Genomic DNA, 20,431 nt, shown 5'->3' with positions numbered 1-20,431 from the left:
ATATTGACCCACCAATAATCTTGCTCCTGTTATTAAATTCAACAATAAAATATTTTCTTTAACATTAAAATCCACAAAAATGCCCAAAAGAAACAGTTGGGGAGTAAACTTAATCTTCCTTTTAAAAACCTTTTGAATGTTCCACCAAATCATAATCCAGAAGGCTTTAATATCTTTACAAGTCCACCAAACATGAAAATAGGTTGCATCCAAGCAACCACATCTCCAACATTTAGGTTGCAGTTTCGGGTACATACAGGACAACTTTTTAGGATCCAGATGCCATCTATAAAACATTTTATAAAAATTTTCCCTCAAATTTTGGGCCTGCATAAATTTAGCATTTCTGGTCCAAATCACCTCCCATAAATCCAATGAAATCGGTTCCTGAATATTCTGGGCCCATTTAATCATACAATCTTTTACTAACACTGTTTCTGAATCCAATTTTATTAACTCATTGTAAATTCTTTTAATATGGGCATATTTCTGATCCTTGATCTGGATTACCAAATGTTCATCTACTAAAGTAATTCCCACTTTCTTATCCAAAGTCCCAACGCTTTTTATGGATGGTTCGTCTGAGTTTTCGTAACATTTCACAGTAGATGTAAGGATCTGCCGCAGCTAGATCTCCCAAGAAAGCAGAACTCTTGAAACAGGCATTGTTTCAAAAGGAACTTTTATTGAAAGTTAGTAGAGCAAAGCAAGGTCTGATGATTTCCCGCGCAAATGATTACATTCAGGTCTCCACCCCCCCCCCCCAGTGTCCAACCATCCATTTCAAATCCAGCCAATCCATAGGCACTACAGCTGCTAGACAGACCTGGCATAGTGGCCTAGCGAGGAATTGCACAGATCTCAAAGAAATGAGGATGCAGAGTGCTTCCCCAGATCGCGTCAAGCTTTATATCTTTTGATCCGTCGGCCAAGTGGAAATTGAACGCTTGCACAAGGTTGGTAAAGAAAAGGAACATCTCTGTTTTTGCCAAATTTTCTCCCAAACATGCTCGATGACCTAGGAGAGGAGAGGAAAACAACAAATCAGTACTGGCAGGGAGTGATTAGGGCAGAGGTGGGGAACCATGGGTCCCTTTATGACTGTGAACTTCAACTCCCAGAATTCCTGAGCCAGCATGACCGTCTTAGGAATTCTGGGCTTTGAGGTCCACAGGTAATAAAAGGATTGGGCAACTATGGCCCTTTTACAACCTGTGGACTTCAACTCCCAGAATTCCTGAACCAGCATGACCATCTTAGGAATTCTGGAAGTTGAAGTCCATCATGGCTGGCTGAGGAATTCTGGGAGTTGAAGTCCACAAGTCATAAAAGGGCCATCGTCCCCCACCCCTGATTAGAGTTTACAATGTGATTGACCTGGATTCCCTTGGACACTGTTGTTCGTATCCCTGCCCAGTAAGGGGAATACAGGAAGTCCTGAACTTACAAATATTTGTTCAGTGGCCATTCAAAGTTACAACATCATTGAAAAAAGTGACTTATGATGGGCTTTCATACTTATGATAGTTTGAGGGGTGAAAACAGGAACGGTCAAGGCATATCATTAAAGATTCGATGGAATTTTAACAAGCTGAACGAGCACCTAGAGAAAATGGGATGAATGCTTCTCGACAGATAAAATTGCCTTCCTTGTCGAGGAAATGGTTTGGGTTGAAGGCGAGGGGTGTCTCCCACTCGTTGGCATCATACAAGGCAGAAGCCGTGTTCGGGATAAAGGTGGTGCCCTGTGGAAAAGAAGAGGAACACTTAAGTTTTGCCTTTCTCCCTGAGGGAAGAAAAAAATGGTTATATCTGCTGCCAACGGAGGCTGAAGTGACAAATTTCAATTCATGGCTTTAAAGATCACTCTTCTAAAAAAAATACAAATAGGTTAAGGCTGGGCAATTGAAAAAAAAATTATCCTGAGGGAAAGCGAAATATAATAATAATAATAATAATAATAATAATAATAATAATAATAATAATAATAATAATAATAATAATAATAAAAAAGTTGGAAGGGACCTTGGAGGTCATTGAGTCCAACCGCCTGCTCTATGGAGAGACAGAAGCCGAGCTCAACTCAGAAGAGATCAAACATCCCTTTTTTGTTTGTGTGTGAAGAAAGAAAGGACTTTGTGGCTTTATAATAATAATAATAAAGTTTGGAAGGGACCTTGGAGGTCATCTAGTCCAACCCCCTGCTCAGGCAGGAAACCCTGTACCATTTCAGCCAAATGACTGTCCAGTCTCTTCTTAAAAACTTCCAGTGTTGGAGCATTCACCACTTCTGGAGGCAAGTTGTTCCACTGGTTAATTGTTCTAACTGTCAGGAAGTTTCTCCTTAGTTCTTGGTTGCTTCTCTCCTTGATCAGTTTCCACCCATTGCTTCTTGTCTTGCCTTCAGGTGCTTTGGAGAACAGCTTGACTCCCTCTTCTTTGTGGCAGCCCCTGAGATATTGGAATACTGCTATCATGTCCCCCCTCATCCTTCTCTTCATTAAACTAGACCACAGGTCGGCAACCTGCGGCTCCGGAGCCGCATGCGGCTCTTTGAGCCTTCCCCGGTGGCTCCCAGCCTCCTCTGCAGAGAGAGACAGAGACAGAGAGAGGCAATTGCGCTTCCCTGCTTCTCTCTCTCTCTGTGTGTGTGTGTGTTTTGTGTGTGTGTGTTTTGTGTGTGTGTATGTGTAAAAGAGAGTGCACTCACATTGTTCTCCGAGGAGCTGAAAAGCTTACTGGGCTGAGCTCCTCCCTTTGCTGCGTCTCTGCAGGAAGCAGGAAGGGCAGGAGAGAGCTAGCTAGCCCAGCTAGGCTGACTCAGGAATTCTGGGAGTTGAAGTCCATGAGTCATAAAAGAGATGAGGTTGCTTACCCCTGAGCTTGTTGGACAACAGCTTGAAGCTTGCCAGGTGAGCAGCAGATGGGGGGGAGAAAGAGAGAGAGAGAAAGAGAGAGAGAGGGAGGGGGAGAGAGAGAGGAAAGAGAGAGAAAGAAAGAGAGTGGGGGAAGAGGAGTGGCAGACCAAGGGCAGAGAGGGAGGGAGGGAGAGAGACGAGAGAGAGAGAGCCTTTTGACATCTAAAATGAAGATAACACTGCATATATCCTTTTTTTACCTATGTGTGTATGTAGTTTTATTCTCTTAAAGCATTCTCTTCCTTTTTTCACCATTGAATTTCATTTTGTTAGATAGCGCCCAGTGTTCAAGTCTGTCCAGATCCTCCTGTATCCTAAGTCTGTCTTCTGGAGTGTTGGCTATTCCTGCCAGCTTGGTGTCGTCTGCAAATTTGATGATTTCCCCATCTATCCCCTTGTCCAAATCATTGATGAAGATGTTGAAGAGCACTGGGCCAAGAACAGAGCCCTGGGGCACCCCACTACACACTTCCTTCCATGTAGATGCAGTTCCATTGAGGACCACATGTTGAGTATGGTTGGTCAGCCAGCTACGAATCCATCTGGTAGTGATGCTGTCTAACCCACATTTTTCTATCTTATCAAGTAGTAGGTTGTGATCTACTTTATCAAATGCCTTACTGAAGTCCAAGTAAATTATATCCACAGCATTCCTCTGATCCACTAATTTTGTCACTTGATCAAAGAATGCAATAAGATTTGTCTGGCATGATCTGTTTTTGACAAACCCATGTTGGCTTGTAGTAATGACTTTGTTTGCCTCTAGGTGTTCACTGATTTGATGTTTCGATGTTCGCTGATTCGATGTTTGCATTTCAGCATTAAAAAAGAATAAAAGAATAAGAATAAAATAGAGCCTAACAGGAACTGCCCGAACCGTCATCGTACATTGATGCAGTCACATGACGTCGCAGTTAACAACAGAGTTCTCAGTCCAATTCCCATCATTAACTGACGACTCCCTGTATTTTATGTGCTTCCTCTAGCAATATGGTGAGCAGAAGAAACGAAGGCTCCGGAACACAGAAATTCATTTACCTTTCTAATGTGAAAATTCCGAATCATCGTATCTCTTATGCAGTATCTGGGCATTCCGATCGAGACGATGTTGCTAAAGCGCTGGATTTCATGCACCACCGCATTTGTGTACGGAAGATTCTTGCGATCCTCATAACAGATTGTTTGGCCCGGTGGTAGAAAGCTATCGATTTCCTTTTGAACTTTGGCTGGGGAGAAACAAAGATTTTGCACGTTGACTAGAGTTAGGAGTGAATAAGCATCCAGGTATGGCCTCAGCTGTCCGTGGTCTATTAATGGCAGAAGCTCAGCCCAGGAGGAGCGAATTATCTAGACCAGGGGTGTCCAACCTTGGCATCTTTACATTTTGTGGACTTCAACTCCCAGAATTCCTCTGCCAGCCTTGTGGGCTGAGAAATTCTGGGAGTTGAGGCCTACAAGCCTAAAGTTCCTAGGGGTGTCCAACTGTGGCAATTTGAACTTTAGTGGACTTGAACTCCCAGAATTCCCCCACCAGCCATACTGGCTGAGGAATTCTGGGAGTTGAAGTCCACAAGTCTTAAAGTTGCCAAGGTTGGACACCCCTGAGGGAATCGCTTTTTTTCAAATGTTTCTACCCATCCAATTGGGCCAAGCACAATGGGCATCCTTGGTTTTATGTTTTCGGGTCACAGGCATTAAATGAAGACATATGGTGAACATCAAGCTTTGTATTTGAATAAAATTAAATAAATAAATAAAAACAACTACACTGAGGAGAGCAGGGGTTGGGGTCATTAAGCGAGGTGGCCCACTTAGTAAATGTTGTAGACCGTAATGAACATCCTGCATTATGATTGTAAGTTGAGGACTACCGATAAATAAAGAATTCTTCCAATAATAATTGTCAATTACAACTGAAGATGCTACAAGCAGCTTCAGGCATTGAGTATAGTTGGGCTATAAAGGTCCCTTCTATCTCATCCAACTTGTGATTCTTCTCTCACCTTGAATGTCAGGATAAAGCACCATATACAACAATCCCCAGTAGAGAGTGGTTCCCGATGTCTCTGTTCCCCCCATAAAGAGATCAAAGATGCTCTGAACCATGTTCTTTTCGTCATAGCGAGGTTCGGGGTGGTTCTTCGTCTGCAGAACAAAAATGGAGAAATGAATACTTGAGAAACCTCCTTCCAGTCCTTGCCTGATGGAATCCATGTTAGAATGCATTTTGTATTTCAACAACTACAGAATCATTCAGCCAGTAGATGGCAGTGTTTAGTTTGCATCTATAGTTATAATGTCTATGGCTCTGTTTATTCTGGGGAGAGTTTCCTATTTCTGTTAGAGTTTAAAACAGTTGAGCAGTAAAGCACATGGTGACTGTACTGTTTGTTTGCTCTGCAGTGCTATATATAAACAGACTTTCTGACATTGCCAATTTCAACAGCTGTAATCTTCTCCCTTGAGGGAAGGCAGGGCCAAGAAAGGCAGACATTTGCTCCTAGGGGTCAGAGCCCTGGCATCCTCTACAATGCTGCATTGTCACAATCCTGAGAGAAGACAATACTCAAGGCTACTATACAGCTTGCTGGCTGGGGAATTTTGAGAGTTGAAGTCCACCCGTCTTGAAGTTGTGAGGGTTGGGAAGCCTTTATATGATAAGGCATCTAACAATCACACAAAAAAGAGCACCCACTTACTTTCTCTATTTGAGCCAGGTAAAAATGAATGAAGTCTTGGCCTTTTTCTCCATGGTCTGCTTCTTGGTGCTTCTTGATTTCCTCTCTTATGAATGACCAAACAAAGTCACGCAAGAATAATGCCCTCCTGTGAGGTCCTGGGACATACGGCATAAGCCAGGGAAGCATATTGTACAGCTGGCAGAAGAGAAGAAAAATCACCTGAGATGGCTGGCCGTCTCAATATAATAAAGAAATAGGGATTAAACAGAGGGGAAAAGGAACTGATTTGAGAGCAAAATCCTGGAGAACAATCTTGAGAATGTTCTTGGCAGAAATGATCAAGATTTTGATGTGACGAGAACATTCTACGCTGCTTTCTTTACTCCAGGATAAATTAAATTCGAGTTGTTTTGAACATCTTTGGAGGAAGAGGCGTAAGAGAAAATCTTATTTTTCTAATTCTAAGCCCAGACTTAGATAAGACTCTTTGTTGTTCTTGGAAACTTTCACTTTTGCAGACTGCAGCTGGGAAAAGGAAAAAAAACCTCTTGGCTGCTTATCTGTGTTGGTGACCCTATTGGACTCTAAAGACTACATACAAAAACAAAATGGGTACTCAATACTTAGACTTAAATGGTAAAAAAAAACATTTTTAACAGCTTGATATAACAAGAAAATGTTAAAGAATCTTCGAAAGAAATTCTTTCTATGTTGAAAGTAATCCAAGAGACAATTGTTTTATTTCATGATGAGACTAAAAATAATGCTAATGAGATAAAAGAACAATTTTCTTACCTAAACTTACAAATCCAGACAACAACTACAAAGAAGGAACTAGTAACCCAGAAAATGGAAGGAAAATTAGAAGAAACGGATCCAAAGATGGAGGACCTAAAGGAAGGATTTAACAGACAGATACAGACAATTGAAAAATTAGAAGATGCAGTGATAACACAGTAAATGGAAATGATATATTACTTGTCAAGATCTCAGAACACATTTGAGGATAAGGAAGAAGAGCTGATCGAACGGATGATAAAGCTGTTAGGAGAAGTGCTGAATATTGACAAACAAGAAATGAAAAGAAAAACTGAAGGAGAAGGATGGAAGCTGTTTAATGAATATAAATGGGTTGAGCATTCTTCCAAAAATACTTCAATCAAATTCTCTTCCTCATTCCAAACAATATATACAAAAACAGAGGAAAAATTACTTGATGATTCAAATACACTGACTTGGAAAGTTATTTGGCAAAGGAAGAAAGCTAGAGTAAGACTAAAGAAAATAGAGGCTTTGACATATTAGATGGGATATTATACTATTAAACAGATGTTTGAATATGGTTAAGAAAAAAGATAACTGTTAGAAATAAAAGTATTATTATAATTAAAAGGATAGGATTTGTAAATAGAATATCATATTTTGTTATGAGATGGGAAATATGAAAATTCTAAAAGGATTTGAATAAGTGAAGCTTTTGGCTACCCACATATAATTTATTATGAAAAAATTATAAGCGCTAGAGATGTTGTAAACATTGATGGAAAATTAAAATTTTTAAAAAGCGGGAAAAATAGGATATTGATTGGACAAATGGATTTTAAGTGCAAATGCAATTGAGATACATTCTGGCTAGAAAAGATATTATAAATTGACACTATCGATATTTTATAGAATACCAGAAAAATGTGATGAAGATATTTATATTTAATTGTATATGTATTAATAGTAAAATGAGTTGTATTTGCCCAGTGTGGAAAAATACACCGGAAGAAGGGAGGATCGAGGAAGCCCTGGATGGTGTAGTATTGGAAATAGACTAACATGTACCACTGAATTATCAATGGACCCAGACAACACGTTGTTTATAAAGTACTCATGATTGTAAAATTAGAAAACTAATACAATATTTATATCTTAAAAACAAGAAAAAGGAAAGAAGGGATCACTCACGTGACCCGTGAAACTGCCAGCAACTCTGAAAAGTATCTCCATGGATTCCAGCAGAGTATGAAAAGTCTTGTCTTCTATGGAAAAACGATATCCAAACACCATGACACAAATCACGTTGGAAACCGCAAGGGTTAGGGCCAAATAAGGATTCATGGGTTTTCCTGCAAAGGAAAGGAAAGAGGAATTTGGTGCCTGGCATGTCTCTTGCAAAGATTGCACAGGGCACACGGAGAAGGGCGAGGGGTGACGTGATATCTATCACGTTATCTATCTATCTATCTATCTATCTATCTATCTATCTATCTATCTATCTCTAACCTATCTATTATCTATATCTTTCTATATCTATCTATATCTATCTATCTATAGCTATCTCATCTATGTATGATCTATCATTTATCTATATCTAGCTATTAACTATCTATCTAGCTATCAACTATCATCTATCTATATTTATCTGTCATCTATCTATTTCTATCATCTATCTGTCTATCATCTATCAATCAATCAATCATCTATCTATCTATTTCATCGATCAATCATCTATCATCTATTTATATCTATCTATTATCATCTATCTATCTATCTATCTATCTATCTATCTACCAATCATCTATCTATATCTATCTATCTATCTATCTATCTATCTATCTATCATCTATATCTATCTATCTATCTATCTATCTATCTATCTGTCTATCTCTATCCTATCTATTATCTATATCTTTCTATCTTTCTATATCTATCTATATCTATCTATCTCATCTATCTCATCTATGTATCATCTATCATCTATCTATATCTAGCTATTAACATCTATCTATCTATCTACCTATTTATCTATCTATCAATCATTTATCCTCTCTATTTATTTACTTATTGGCCCATCTTACATTTCCTTGCACAAAACATGAAAAAAAGGATCAAAGCTTTGATTGTATGAGCCACCATCTTGATCTTTTTTGATATTTTGCCTTCCCTTGCAGACACTGGAGAAATGACTTCAGACTATCCTATTTGTCTTAGCTTTTACATTTTGGAAAATTGAAACAAATTTAAAAATACAGGTGTCTGGCATAAATAAATAAATAAATAAATAAACGCACTCGTCTTCGTAGTACCTTCACTTTTCCTGAACTCCTCCACCAAATTCTGTGCTTCCTCTTGGATCTGATACTGCAGAGAGCTCTTCCCCATGCCGAGGACCTTCAGAGTCGCCATTGAAAATCGCCTTTGGTGCTTCCAGGTTCGACCCGTGGAAAGCAGAATCCCTGATGACACAGAACCACAGAATGACAGATGATTGGCCTTACTCCAGTCTTTAGAACTGACAGAACTATCAGAACATTGTGATAGCAATAGCAAGAGCCAGGGGACTTAGACTTATATACCGCTTCACACTGCTTTGCAGCCCTCTCTGAGCGGTTTACAGAGTCAGCCTCTTGCCCCCCAACAATCTTGGTCTTTATTTTTCCAACCTTGGAAGGATGGAAGGCTGAGCCAACCTTGAGTCGGTCAGAATCAAACTGCTGGCAGGGGGCAGATTTAGCCTGCAATGCTGCATTCTAAAGATGGTGCCACCATGGCTGATCACATCTGGAACGTAAGGCTGCCTTTGAAACTTGAAGTCCAATTCTGCCAGGTGGGCAGCATAGGCTTTGGAGTTAGTAAGAAACACTATCATAAAACAGAAAGACTAAACTAGGCTAACTAAAAATGGGAGAAAAGAATTAAGGAAAACAAAGCAAGAAGAAAAGTAGAAAAACATTAGAAACAAAGAAGTAAATAACCAAGAAAAATACTCGGAGGGGGAGGGGAAGAAATAAAGTAAAAAAGGAAACCCCAAAACCCATGCAACGAATCAATTCAAATTTCACAACTGCGTTAACATTCTACTATTTGAAGTGTTGATTTTTGATTAATACAAATTGTTAGCATTTATTTTCTGAACATGTCTCTATTCTGGTTACCTTGCATATTGTCCAAAGTGATTTCTGTAATTTTCTTTTTTAAAGCATGATAGCAATAAATCATCAGTATAATCTCAGGGAAGGATCCTCCAATATAGTTAATCCTTGATTTAAGGCCACAATTGGGAGCAGAATTCGCATTGTTCAGCAGGGTGATTGTTAAGTGAGACCCATCCAGTTTTACAATCTTTTTAATCTTTTTTACAAGCTGAGCCCGGTTGGTGCAGTCGTTAAGAATGCAGCAGTGCAGGCTAATTCTCTGCCCACTGCCAGAAGCTCGATCCAGACTGGCTCAGGCTTGACTTAGCCTTCCATCTTTCTGCGGTCAGTAAAATGAGGAGCTATATCAGTGGTTCTCAACCTGTGGGTCGGGACCCCATTTGGGGTCTAACGACCATTTCACGGGGGTCGCCAAACAACGCAGTCCGCCATTTTTTCCCCTTTTCCTTAGCTGTGCTACTCCCTTTTATTCTATTGGCTTTTGAAAGCCAATAGAATAGACTCTCTTGAATAGAGTCTAATTCTATTGGCTTTCAAAAGCCAATAGGACTTGTCTAGGCTGTCTCTGCCCTGCTGAACCTGCCAAAAGTCCCATTCTGTAAACGGTGCTGCACCAGTTGAGTAGTCCTCGACTTACGACTGGTTGAGTAGTCCTCGACTTACGACCGGTTGGGGGTCGCGGCATTAAAAAGGTTGAGAACCACTGAGCTAGATTGTTGAGAGGGGCAATAGGCTGACTCTAAAACCACTTAGAGCAGCGGTCCCCAATCTTTCCAGCTTGGCAGACTGGCGGGGAAAGGAGGAGAAGAGGGGATGGATCCATGTAAGTGGTGGGCATGCGTGTGTGAGGGTCAATCGCTACCCGAAGAACGTGAGGTTCCAAGAGGGCAAATCAGGAGATTCAAGCGGAGCCTTCCAAGATAAACAGCGCTTTAATTGATCAAGTGAAGTTGCTGGCTGGAACACTCTGAAACGCTGGCAGCTGCGTTCAGAAGTGCCACACCTTGGTCAGTCAAGCATATCCTTATACAGGCAGCAACAGCCAATCACAGAGTTACACATGTCAGTACACATAGTATTAACCAATCACATTCCATTCTTTTCCCGCTCTTTTCCTTGTCTCTGGGTCTGTATAAGTGTTCTTCCTGCCTTCATAAAATGGTGTCCCTACCGCAAGGACAGTTTACAGAAGCAAAATGGCGGCAGTTAGGCTAACAACAAGAATACCTTGTACAAACCCTATACGTGCATTTGCAGCTCCATTTGCACAAGTGGCGGGTCCAGTGGTGGGATTCAGCCAGTTCGCACCACTTCAGCAGAACCGGTAGCTAAGTTTTGCTTGCCCAAGCCCAGAATAGATTTCTGGAAGCAGCATCCACACAGAGAACCGGTTGTTCACTTATTTGAATCCTACCACTAGGCGGGCCCGTGTGCCAGCCCTTTGCCCAAATGGAGCTTTTTGTGCAAGCATGCCCACCCACCACTCACGCAAGTGGAGCTGTGCACACACTTGCCCGCCGCTTCCAAAGCCCGGCACTGGACCACATCGTGAGGGTTGGGGACGCCTGGCTTAGAGAGCTCTGTAAAGCAGTATGAAGCAACGTATAAGACTAAGTGCTATTGCTTTTTGGCTTGGTTGTTAAGTGAATCACTGGAGTTATTAAGTGAATCACAATTTCCCCCATTGACTTTACTTGTCAAGCTGGCTGGGAAAATTGCAAATGATGATAATATGAGCCTGGGATACTGCAACCATCATAAACCTATGAAGTAAAGTGTTAGTGCCGCATTATAATGCCTTGGTAAGACCACACTTGGAATATTACATTCAGTTTTGGTTGCCACAATACAAAAAATATGTTGAGTTCCTGGAAAGTGTGCAGAAGAGCAGCAAACATGATTAGGGGACTGGAGGCTAAAACATATGAAGAACAGTTGCAAGAATTGGGTGTGTCTAGTTTAATGAAAAGAAGGACCAGGGGTGAGATGATAGCAGCGTTCCAATATTTGAGGGGCTGCCACAAAGAAGAGGAGGGTAACCTGTTCTGCAAAGCACCTGAAGGCAGGAGAAGCAATGGATGGAAGCAAACCAAGGAGGGATCCAACCTAGAAATAAAGAGAAATTTCCTAACAATGAGAACAATTAATCAGTGGGATGGCTTTGCCTTCAGAGGTTGTGGGTGCTGCATCACTGGAGGTTTTTAAGAAGAGATTGGACAGCCATCTCTCTAAATTGGTATAGGGGGCTGGACGAGAAGACCTCTAAGATCCCTTCCAACTTGGTTAAATTATATGGAAAGTAAACTTTTAATCCCACTGAAATTAATTCAGCTTAATGAGTGCCATTGCTCTGTTCCTTTATTGGAGGGGAGGGATATGGCCTTTAATCCTTTGCTTTGTTGCTTTATAGCAGTGGGTTCTCAACCATTTTAATGCCGCGACCCCCAACCAGTCATAAGTCGAGGACTACTCAACCGCTCGTAAGTCAAGGACTACTCAACTGGTGCAGCACCGTTTGCAGAATGGGACTTTTGGCGGGCTCAGCAGGGCAGAGACAGCCTGGACAATTCCTATTGGCTTTGAAAGCCAATAGAATTAGACTCTATTCAAGAGAGTCTATTCTATTGGCTTTCAAAAGCCAATAGAATAAAAGGGAGTAGCACAGCTAAGGAAAAGGGGGGGGGAAATGGCGGACTGCGTTGTTTGGCGACCCCGTGAAATGGTCGTTCGACCCCAAATGGGGTCCCAACCCACAGATTGAGAACCACTGCTTTATAGTGTGTTGATACAACATCTTTACTGAATTAAGCATTTTAGATGCCCAAACAGGCCATTTAAATTCTCCAAAACCAAATCGGAACAAACTGAAGCCTAATCCAGCTGAATAAACTGTGTGTGAATGCAACTCCGAGACACAACTAGGGTGTGGAGTTTGGGAAACAAATCTAACCGAATTGGTGATTATTCCTCTTGAGTGGAAGAACCTGCCTCCAGAAGTTGTGAATACTCCAACACTGGAGGTTTTTTAGAAGAGACTGGTCAGCCAGACTGGGTTTCCTGCCTGAGCAGGGGGTTGGACTAGATGACCTCCAAGGTCCCTTCCGGTTCTGTTATTCTTCTATTCTTTTATGACCATGGGATTGCTGCAATGTAAGTGTGGGAACCCTTTTTCAGTGCTGTTGTAACTTCAAGCAGTTGCTAGATGAAGGTTGTAACTACTCAAAGATTATAAGTACACTGAATGCCTTGTGGCCTGTAAGTATGGGAACCTTTTTTTTTTTTAGTGCTGTTGTAACTTCAAGCAGTTGCTAAATGAATGGTTGCAACTACTCAAAGATTATCTGTACACCGAGTGCCTTGTAGACGTGGGAGCCAAACAAATGAACACGTCAAACATTTCGCCATTCAGTTATTTTAAGAAAGTTATTTTTCCTTTATAAAATTGTGAACACTTTTTATTAGCTGTGCTTCTTCATCACTTGAACCAAAAACGTAATTTGTACCAGAACAAAAGCTTTTTCTGCATTCAGCAATGCCAAAATTTACTGATCTGTGTTTTTAGGAATGATGCATTGTCCAAAACTCAAATATTATCTGAAGTTTGTTGCTTGAGCGGGAAGAAATACAGAGCGGGAAGAGTACAGAGAAGAGAAACAAAGATGATTAGGGGACTGGAGGCTAAAACATATAAAGAACAGTTGCAAGAATTGGATATATTTAGTTTAATGAAGAGAAGGACGAGGGGGGACATGATAGCTGTGTTCCAATATCTCAGGGGTTGCCACAAAGAAGAGGGAGGCAAGCTATTCTCCAAAGCGCCTGAAGGCAGGACGAGAAGCAACGGATGGAAACTAATCAAGGAGAGAAGCAACCTAGAACTAAGGAGAAACTTCCTGACAGTTAGAACAATTAACCAGTGGAACAACCTGCCTCCAGAAGTGGTGAATGCTCCAACAGTGGAAGTTTTTAAGAAGAGACTGGACAGCTCTTTGTCCGAAATGGTATAGGGCTTCCTACCTGAGCAGGGGGTTGGACTAGATGACCTCCAAGGTCCCTTCCAACTTTATTATTATTATTAAGAATGATTGTAGGTTCTGTCTTCTATAACTTTCTCACGAAAGCCACTTGTTAAAATTTTAGTGTCAGCATCAGATAACATTTTGTACAATTCACAGGGTCCTTCTCACCTTTCAAAAGGATTAGTATACCAAGTGCACAATATAAAACTGGCAGGTCCTATTTTAAAACAAGATTTCTTCAATAATAGTGAATCTATTCTTGCCTTAATATTTTTATAGTGCTCTGCAATTATTTCATCTGGCCCTAGAACTTTCCAGATTCCATCATAGCAATGGTGTCATCAATTTCCTTCACATTAAATTTGCAGCTACATCTTCTTCCATGGAAGTTCAAACACCTGGAAGATTTATTTAATTTCTCAAAAATATATATGCTCGGTATGTCAATATTTAAGGATGTAAATTCTTACTAAACTAAAGAAGGGAACGTTAATGTCATTCTGATCTTTGTGAATTATCCCCATGAAATAATTATTCTAATTCAACATCATTTTAAAAAAAAGAAGAAGCCAATAATTTTCCAGGGGAGGAAAAGAAATGGCAATTTTCTTATGGATAAAATTGAGAGTTTATTGACGTTAGAGAGAACTCACTTTTTGCATTGCAACTGTAGAAGTAGTCCTCAATTTATGACAATTTGTTTAACAACCGTTTGAAATTACGACAATGCTAAAAAAGGTGACTTATGACTAGTCCTCACACTTATAACAGTCAAAATTCAACTGTACCTGGCATGTATTTATATATTTTTATAACACATTTTTATTGGTTTTCCAGTTTTATATTTGAGTATTTGGAAAGCAACGTGGTGATTGGGTTAGTCAATAATTCAATAACAAAATCTTTAGTACGTATCTCAGGTTACATCATCAAAAATTCCTTCTCTATTTCCCTTAATATTTGCTATATTATATTTAAGCTAGTAAATTTCTAATTATATCAAACTCAGTTGAAACATTTATCAATATGTTTTTGCTTATACATATCCATATCCTGTTTTTAAATTTTACCTAATTTAAATATTTAATTACAAGATTCCAATTTAATCTTTAATATCCATAGTATTTAATTTTCGGGTAATCCAAATTTCCTTTATTTCACTACATAAAAGTTATATTATCTAAAATACACATATTATCTACTTAAATATTTTATTTCATAAACATTTTCTCTTTCTCATCCTAGTACATCACCACAATAATGGAGCATACTTTATTATCGCAAATCCATCATCTGCGTTATCTGGGCTAAACAATAATTCAAAGCTATTTCCTAATAGTTAATTTTCATTACCCTTATGTCGAAATCCTCAATATTAAGCCAATTAATCCCTTGTTTTTTTATTATTTTCCAACAATATTTAAATCTAATAATCAAATTTCCTTTCATCTCAAAATCTCCCATTAGCCCATTAGTTGAAACTTTAGGATCCTCTCTAATAAATCGAAAGACCCCATCTTTTAAATCTAACTCTAGCTTTCTTTTTATGCCAACCAGGCTTTTATATCAATATCAATAAATTTTAGATCATCAGATAGATCTCCATTCTTGTGCATGTTATTTGAATTAAAGGAGACCAACTAACTGTCGATTTTCGAGAGAAACTGGCCCATTTATAATCATTAAGTTGTCACCTTGGTGGCTCAGATCCCCATATGTGTTCTAGTGTAGTTGTCTTCAATTCAATCTGGTCTTCTTCCTCCTCAGATTTCTTCTGGTTTAAGTAGAGAGTCATGTCCAATTTTATAGTTATTGTTTGATTGCCTAAGTTTTTAGTAAGCTGTACTTGTTGATCTTTAATGTCCTCTGTCTTGGTATTGCTTTCTTCCGCTTCTGTTGTTTTTTGAGTTGTAGGTTCTTTAGTTGGAATCAGGATTTGATTGTCTAAATTTTCAGTACGTTGTACTTGTTGATCTTTAAAGTGTCTTGGTGTTAATTTCTTCCACTTCTGTTGTTTTTTGGATTGTAAATTCTTTAGTTGCAATCAGGGTTTCGCTTTGTAGATTTAAGCTGGCACCTTTGTCTTTCAGTCTAGATTTAATTATCTCAGTAGCTTCAAGAATGTTTTCAAGTATAAGTTTATAATTAGCCGAAATTTGTTGCTGGTCCTCCTCCATTTCTGACATGGTTATAGATGGTCCTTTAGTGAAGGCTATTTATTAAACAAGAGTCAGTAAGTGTTCATCTCCACAGTTCCTAAAAACCAATTTCACCGCCCAACTGTTCTCTCAGCTTTTAATCTCTTTTAGATAATGCCAAGGACAGACCTGGGCTATGAGCAGGTCTCTTTGTCAACAATATTCACTTGCTGTACCACGTTTCACCACGAGATGTACCCGATAGTATTTAAAGTCTTTTTCAAATCCTGGGCTAGGTTTTTATCCAATTTAAGTTCTTTTTCATCTTTTTTACAAGTAGATAAAGTAGCAAGTCCCCGTGAGACTAAGAACTTTTTGGGTCCCCAAATATCAAGAAGATGCAAATCCAATTATTTAGTTGTTCTTTTCAAGGCTTTATTTTCCCTAGGTAGTCAGACGCCACCATTTCAGAGGGTGGGAGGAAGACATTCCCTTCCCTCTCTCCTCACAGGGGAAAGAAATTTCAAGAAGCTTTTTACAGGAAAATACTTGGGGTACAAAGAAGGTAAGATCTCACCCAATTCCTTTGCGGTGCTTTCAAAGTGCTTGTTGGTAATTTTGGTCTCGGCTGGTAGCGGCTTAGTGATGGGCCATGTTAACGGCTGATCTTTTCCCCTTCAGTTCGAAGAGTTGCCCTGGATCAAACGGGAGGGCTGCCTCCCTTCCGTGATCACTCGGGAGTCCTCTTCATGCTCATTGCCCCTCCAGGGCAACTTCCGACCCTTTTCAGGGTCCCCTGGCAGGAGAAAACCAGACGGCGGAGAAAGCGATCACTTCACCCATCCACCAGAGCCGCGATTGTAAACCGGAAATCCCCTGGCATGTATTTATGATGATTTGCAGCATCCGGGAGTCACATAATGAACATTTGCGACTTTCCCCGGCAGCTTCTGACAAGCAAAGCCAATAGGGGAAGCTGGATTCACTTAATGACCATGGCAAAACGGTAATAAAATCAGGCATAACTCACTTAACGACCTCCTCGCTTAGCAACAGAGGTTCCAGTCCCAAATGTGGTTGAAAATTGAGGATTAGCTGAACCACAACAGAGGTGACACCAAACAAATAGACATTGTCCTGTCTCCTGTGCCCACATCTGAAAAAAAAGTTGATTGTTCTTACCTTTATTATTCGCCACTGCTTTAAAAAAGGGGAGCAAAGGCCGGCCAGAAAGATCTTCAGAGTGGGTGATGAGACCCTCCTTCACTGCTTGGAAACCTTGTAATACAATCACAGGGTACTTCCCAAACCAAAACGTGAAGATATTCCCGTAGATTTTCGACATCTGTTAGAGAAACCATCACAGGAGGTCTTTAAGATGCTTGTATTTATGATACTTGGCCTAGACTGGTGACTAGGAAGAGGAAGAAGTGGTGGTGGTGGTGGTGGAGGAGGAGGAGGGGGGGAGGGGGAGGAGGAGGAGGAAGAGGAGGAGGAGGAGGAGGAGGACTGTGGAGTTCTTGGTGCTCTCTCAGCTTGGTAAGTTCCTTGTAGACATTTCATTGCCCAACTAGATAACATCATCAGTGATGGGAGGAGGAGAACTGTGGGATCCTTGGTACTCTCTGAGCTTGGTGGTTTTCTTGCAGACCTTTCATTGCCCAACTAGATAACATCATCAGTGCTGGAAGGAGGAGGAGGAGGAGCAGGAGGAGCAGGAGCAGGAGCAGGAGGAACAGGAGGAGGAGGACTGTGAAGTTCTTGGTGCTCTCTGAGCTTGGTAATTTCCTTGCAGACATTTCATTGCCCAGCTAGGTAATATCATCAGTGCTGGGAGGAGGAGGAGGAGGAGGAGGAGGAGGAGGAGGAGGAGGAGGAGACCCCTGCCTGTCATCAGCCGACCCTCCCCTGTGTCTGTGAGGGCAGGCATCTTTCCATCTGGTCAACCACCTCCCCCAATGCCTGAGGGGCCTGGGACAGCATCGTCCTCAGCCCCGGCCTCTCCAAAGCAGGCCAAGGGAGACCTGCCATCCCCGTCAGATGCTCCCAGTTCCAACAGCTCCTCTTCCTCCGAACTGGGCTCCGATGGGGCCATGACAACTTAACAACCGTTGCAGCATCCCCATGGTGATGGGATCAAAATTCGGGCACTTGGCAACTTGCTCCTATTTACGACGGTTGCAGTGCCCCGGGGTCACGTGTTCCCCTTTTGCGACCTTCTGACAAGCAAAGTCAAGAGGGAAGCCAGATTCACTTAACAACCGTGTGACTACCTTAACAACTGCGGTGATTCACTTAACAACGATGGAAATGAGGTTGTAAAATAGGGCAAAAATTCACTTAACAACTGTCTCGCTTAACAACGGAAATTTTGGGGTCAATTGTGGTGGTAGGTTGAGGATTACCTGCACTGGGTCCTAGTTTTAGCCAATCCTTGTTGATTTTAAGCTTTAAAAAAAATATATTTTTCATCTTTTTCTATTCTTGCTTCTATCTTGTTGTGAGCCACCCAGAGTCACACTGATAGTGAAAAGGGCAGCATGTACATTTAATGAAGAAATAAGTCAGGCAGATGTTGAAAGATCTTAAAAATACGGAGGGATGGAGAGGCAAGTTGGGGAAAATATTTGTTTTTATTCATTCATTCATTCATTCTCAACCCCATTACTCTTAGAAGACATAGTGAGCACAAAGAATAGCTCTTACGAGAAAGGAAATTGATTTGACCACCCCCCCCTCTTTGGCCACACAAAAGCCACAATGCCACTTAGCAATAAATGATCTGTGCATCTCTCCAAACAATAATTTGCTCTTTGCTCCGAGTCAATCAGTTGATGAAAGGGATGGACAACTCATACCTCAGTCAAGTGTTCCCGGTTTAGTTGAAGAAATTTGGGGTTCCATAAGCATCCAATGAAAGGCAGAGGCATCGGCCCTGGTGGATAGTGCCTTCTTCGAAACTGCAGCCTCACCATTTGGACAACCAGGAGGCAGAGCAAGAAGGCAATGAAGCTTAGCGCCAGCATTTCTGTGCAGCTTCTCAAAGGAGTGTGCTGGGACTTTGCTTGCAGAATCCCTTTTGTTCTTCTGAGTGTGTTCCCATGGGCGGCATCCTACACAGAGGATTTCAATCTGCCCTCCTTCTTTGGCAAGTCTGCTTCCAGTTCCACCTCTCTGCTTCAGGGCATTTTCATCTTTGGATCACATTTAGAAAATTATGTTACAAGGTTAATGGAAGAAATGATGTGTCTGTCTGGGTGACTTATCTTACACTGGTGTGGCTTATGTGAAAGATTAAGCTGCTTGGCTGTTCAGGTAATCCTTGACTTTCGACCACAATGGTGCCTAAGTGAGTTTTGCCCCAATTTACGACCTTTCTTGCCACAATTCGTTAAGTGAATCACTGCAGTTGTTAAGTTACTAACACGGTTGTTAAGTGAATCAGGATTCCCCACTGACTTGACTTGACAGAAGGTTGCAAAAGGAGATCACATAACCCTGGGACACTGCAACCGTCATAAATATGAGTCAGTTGCCAAGCCTCTGCATGTTTGATCACGTGACTGTGGGGGATGCTGCAATAGTCATACATGTGAAAAACGTTCAGTGCCACTGTAACTTTGAACGGTCACTAAACGAACAGCGGTGAGTCGAGGACCACCTGTATCTACTTCCAAAGGGGCATCTTCCACGCCTTCCTTCCTTCGTTTCTAAATATGTCATCCCATCTTTTGATCAGGAAGAAACTCATACATTTAATTTTGGAACTACAAAGAAAACTTGGTGGCATTGAAAATGAAGAGCTAATAAGTTCCATAAGGAAGGCTGAGCGATGAAGAATTGAGGCTTTTGAACTGTGGTGTTCGAGGAGACTCTTCAGAGTCCCTTGGACTGCAAGGCGATCCAATCACTCGATCCTAAAGGAAGTCCACCCTCACTGTGGCCTCAACGACTCTCTAAGGCAGTGGTTCTCAACCTGTGGGTCGGGACCCCATTTGGGGTCGAATGACCATTTCACGGGGGTCGCCAAACAATGCAGACTGCCATTTTTCCCCCTTTTCCTTAGCTGTGCTACTCTCTTTTATTCTATTGGCTTTTGAAAGCCAATAGAATAGACTCTCTTGAATAGAGTCTAATTCTATTGGTTTTCAAAAGCCAATAGGAATTGTCCAGGCTGTCTCTGCCCTGCTGAGCCCGCCAAAAGTCCCAGTCTGCAAACAGTGCTGCAAGTTGTCTGCAGCGAAGGCGAGCTGTCTGGAAGTTTCCACCCCTCCCTGCTGAGCAACTACTAAAAATATAAGTAAAAGAGGGTCAAGGGTGGGAGGTGGGAGGCCGGTGGGCGCAGGGAGGGTTGCTGGCATGCATGGGGCCCAGCGGGTGCCTTACCTCCCTTGGGCTGGGCCAGCTGGTGGCCCAGCCGGTGGTCAGCCTGCTCTGTCTCTGCCACTTGCCAGCTACGCCTTGGCTGGCGCAGGGGGCGGCACCACGCATGTGCGGCGCTCCCGGGCAGGGAAAGTCCTCGACTTACGACCAGTTGGGTAGTCCTCGACCTACGACCGGTTGGGGGTCGTGGCATTAAAAAGGTTGAGAACCACTGCTCTAACAGAAGGCAAATGACCAGCTGTCTGCAAGAAGTATAAATCCTTCCATTCCTCACCATCCAGTCAGAGCTAAAGAAGCTTCTTGGATGAGAAGCGAAACGTCTTCAAAGAAAAAGCAAGAAAGTCCAGTTGCCTGGTAAAAAAGCATCTT

General features: G+C 41.4%; 1 protein-coding gene across 1 annotated transcript; it reads right to left on the bottom strand.

Annotated features, from left to right (window-relative positions):
- Nucleotides 1-212: 212 nt before the first annotated feature.
- On the bottom strand, nt 213-18,750 carry LOC120300874 (cytochrome P450 2J2-like). Its single transcript, XM_039327403.1, has 9 exons — nt 18,538-18,750; nt 16,862-17,024; nt 8,674-8,823; nt 7,553-7,713; nt 5,618-5,794; nt 4,922-5,063; nt 3,957-4,144; nt 1,604-1,745; nt 213-1,018 (listed from the first exon to the last, which is right to left on the bottom strand). Exons 1-9 carry the CDS (start codon nt 18,703-18,705, stop codon nt 840-842), a joined length of 1,470 nt encoding a protein of 489 aa, XP_039183337.1. The 5' UTR covers nt 18,706-18,750; the 3' UTR covers nt 213-839.
- Between the last annotated feature and the right edge of the window lie 1,681 nt (nt 18,751-20,431).

This window comes from Crotalus tigris, unplaced genomic scaffold (assembly GCF_016545835.1).
Source record: "Crotalus tigris isolate CLP2741 ecotype Arizona unplaced genomic scaffold, ASM1654583v1 scf7180000024361.1375286210:1436186, whole genome shotgun sequence".
NCBI lineage: Eukaryota > Metazoa > Chordata > Lepidosauria > Squamata > Viperidae > Crotalus > Crotalus tigris.
Note: the sequence above shows the minus strand (reverse complement) of the source record. Positions and strands in the feature narration are given on the sequence as shown.

What these genes read in the sequence shown, in the direction of transcription:
- LOC120300874 (XM_039327403.1), bottom strand. Translation starts at nt 18,705, where the DNA reads ATGCTGGCGCTAAGCTTCATTGCCTTCTTGCTCTGCCTCCTGGTTGTC. An exon ending in ACCTGGCTCAAATAGAGAAA is followed by an intron (nt 5,064 to 5,617) that starts GTAAGTGGGTGC and finishes TTTGTTCTGCAG; the next exon opens with ACGAAGAACCACCCCGAACC. An exon ending in GGAATTTTCACATTAGAAAG is followed by an intron (nt 1,746 to 3,956) that starts GTAAATGAATTT and finishes TCTTTTCCACAG; the next exon opens with GGCACCACCTTTATCCCGAA.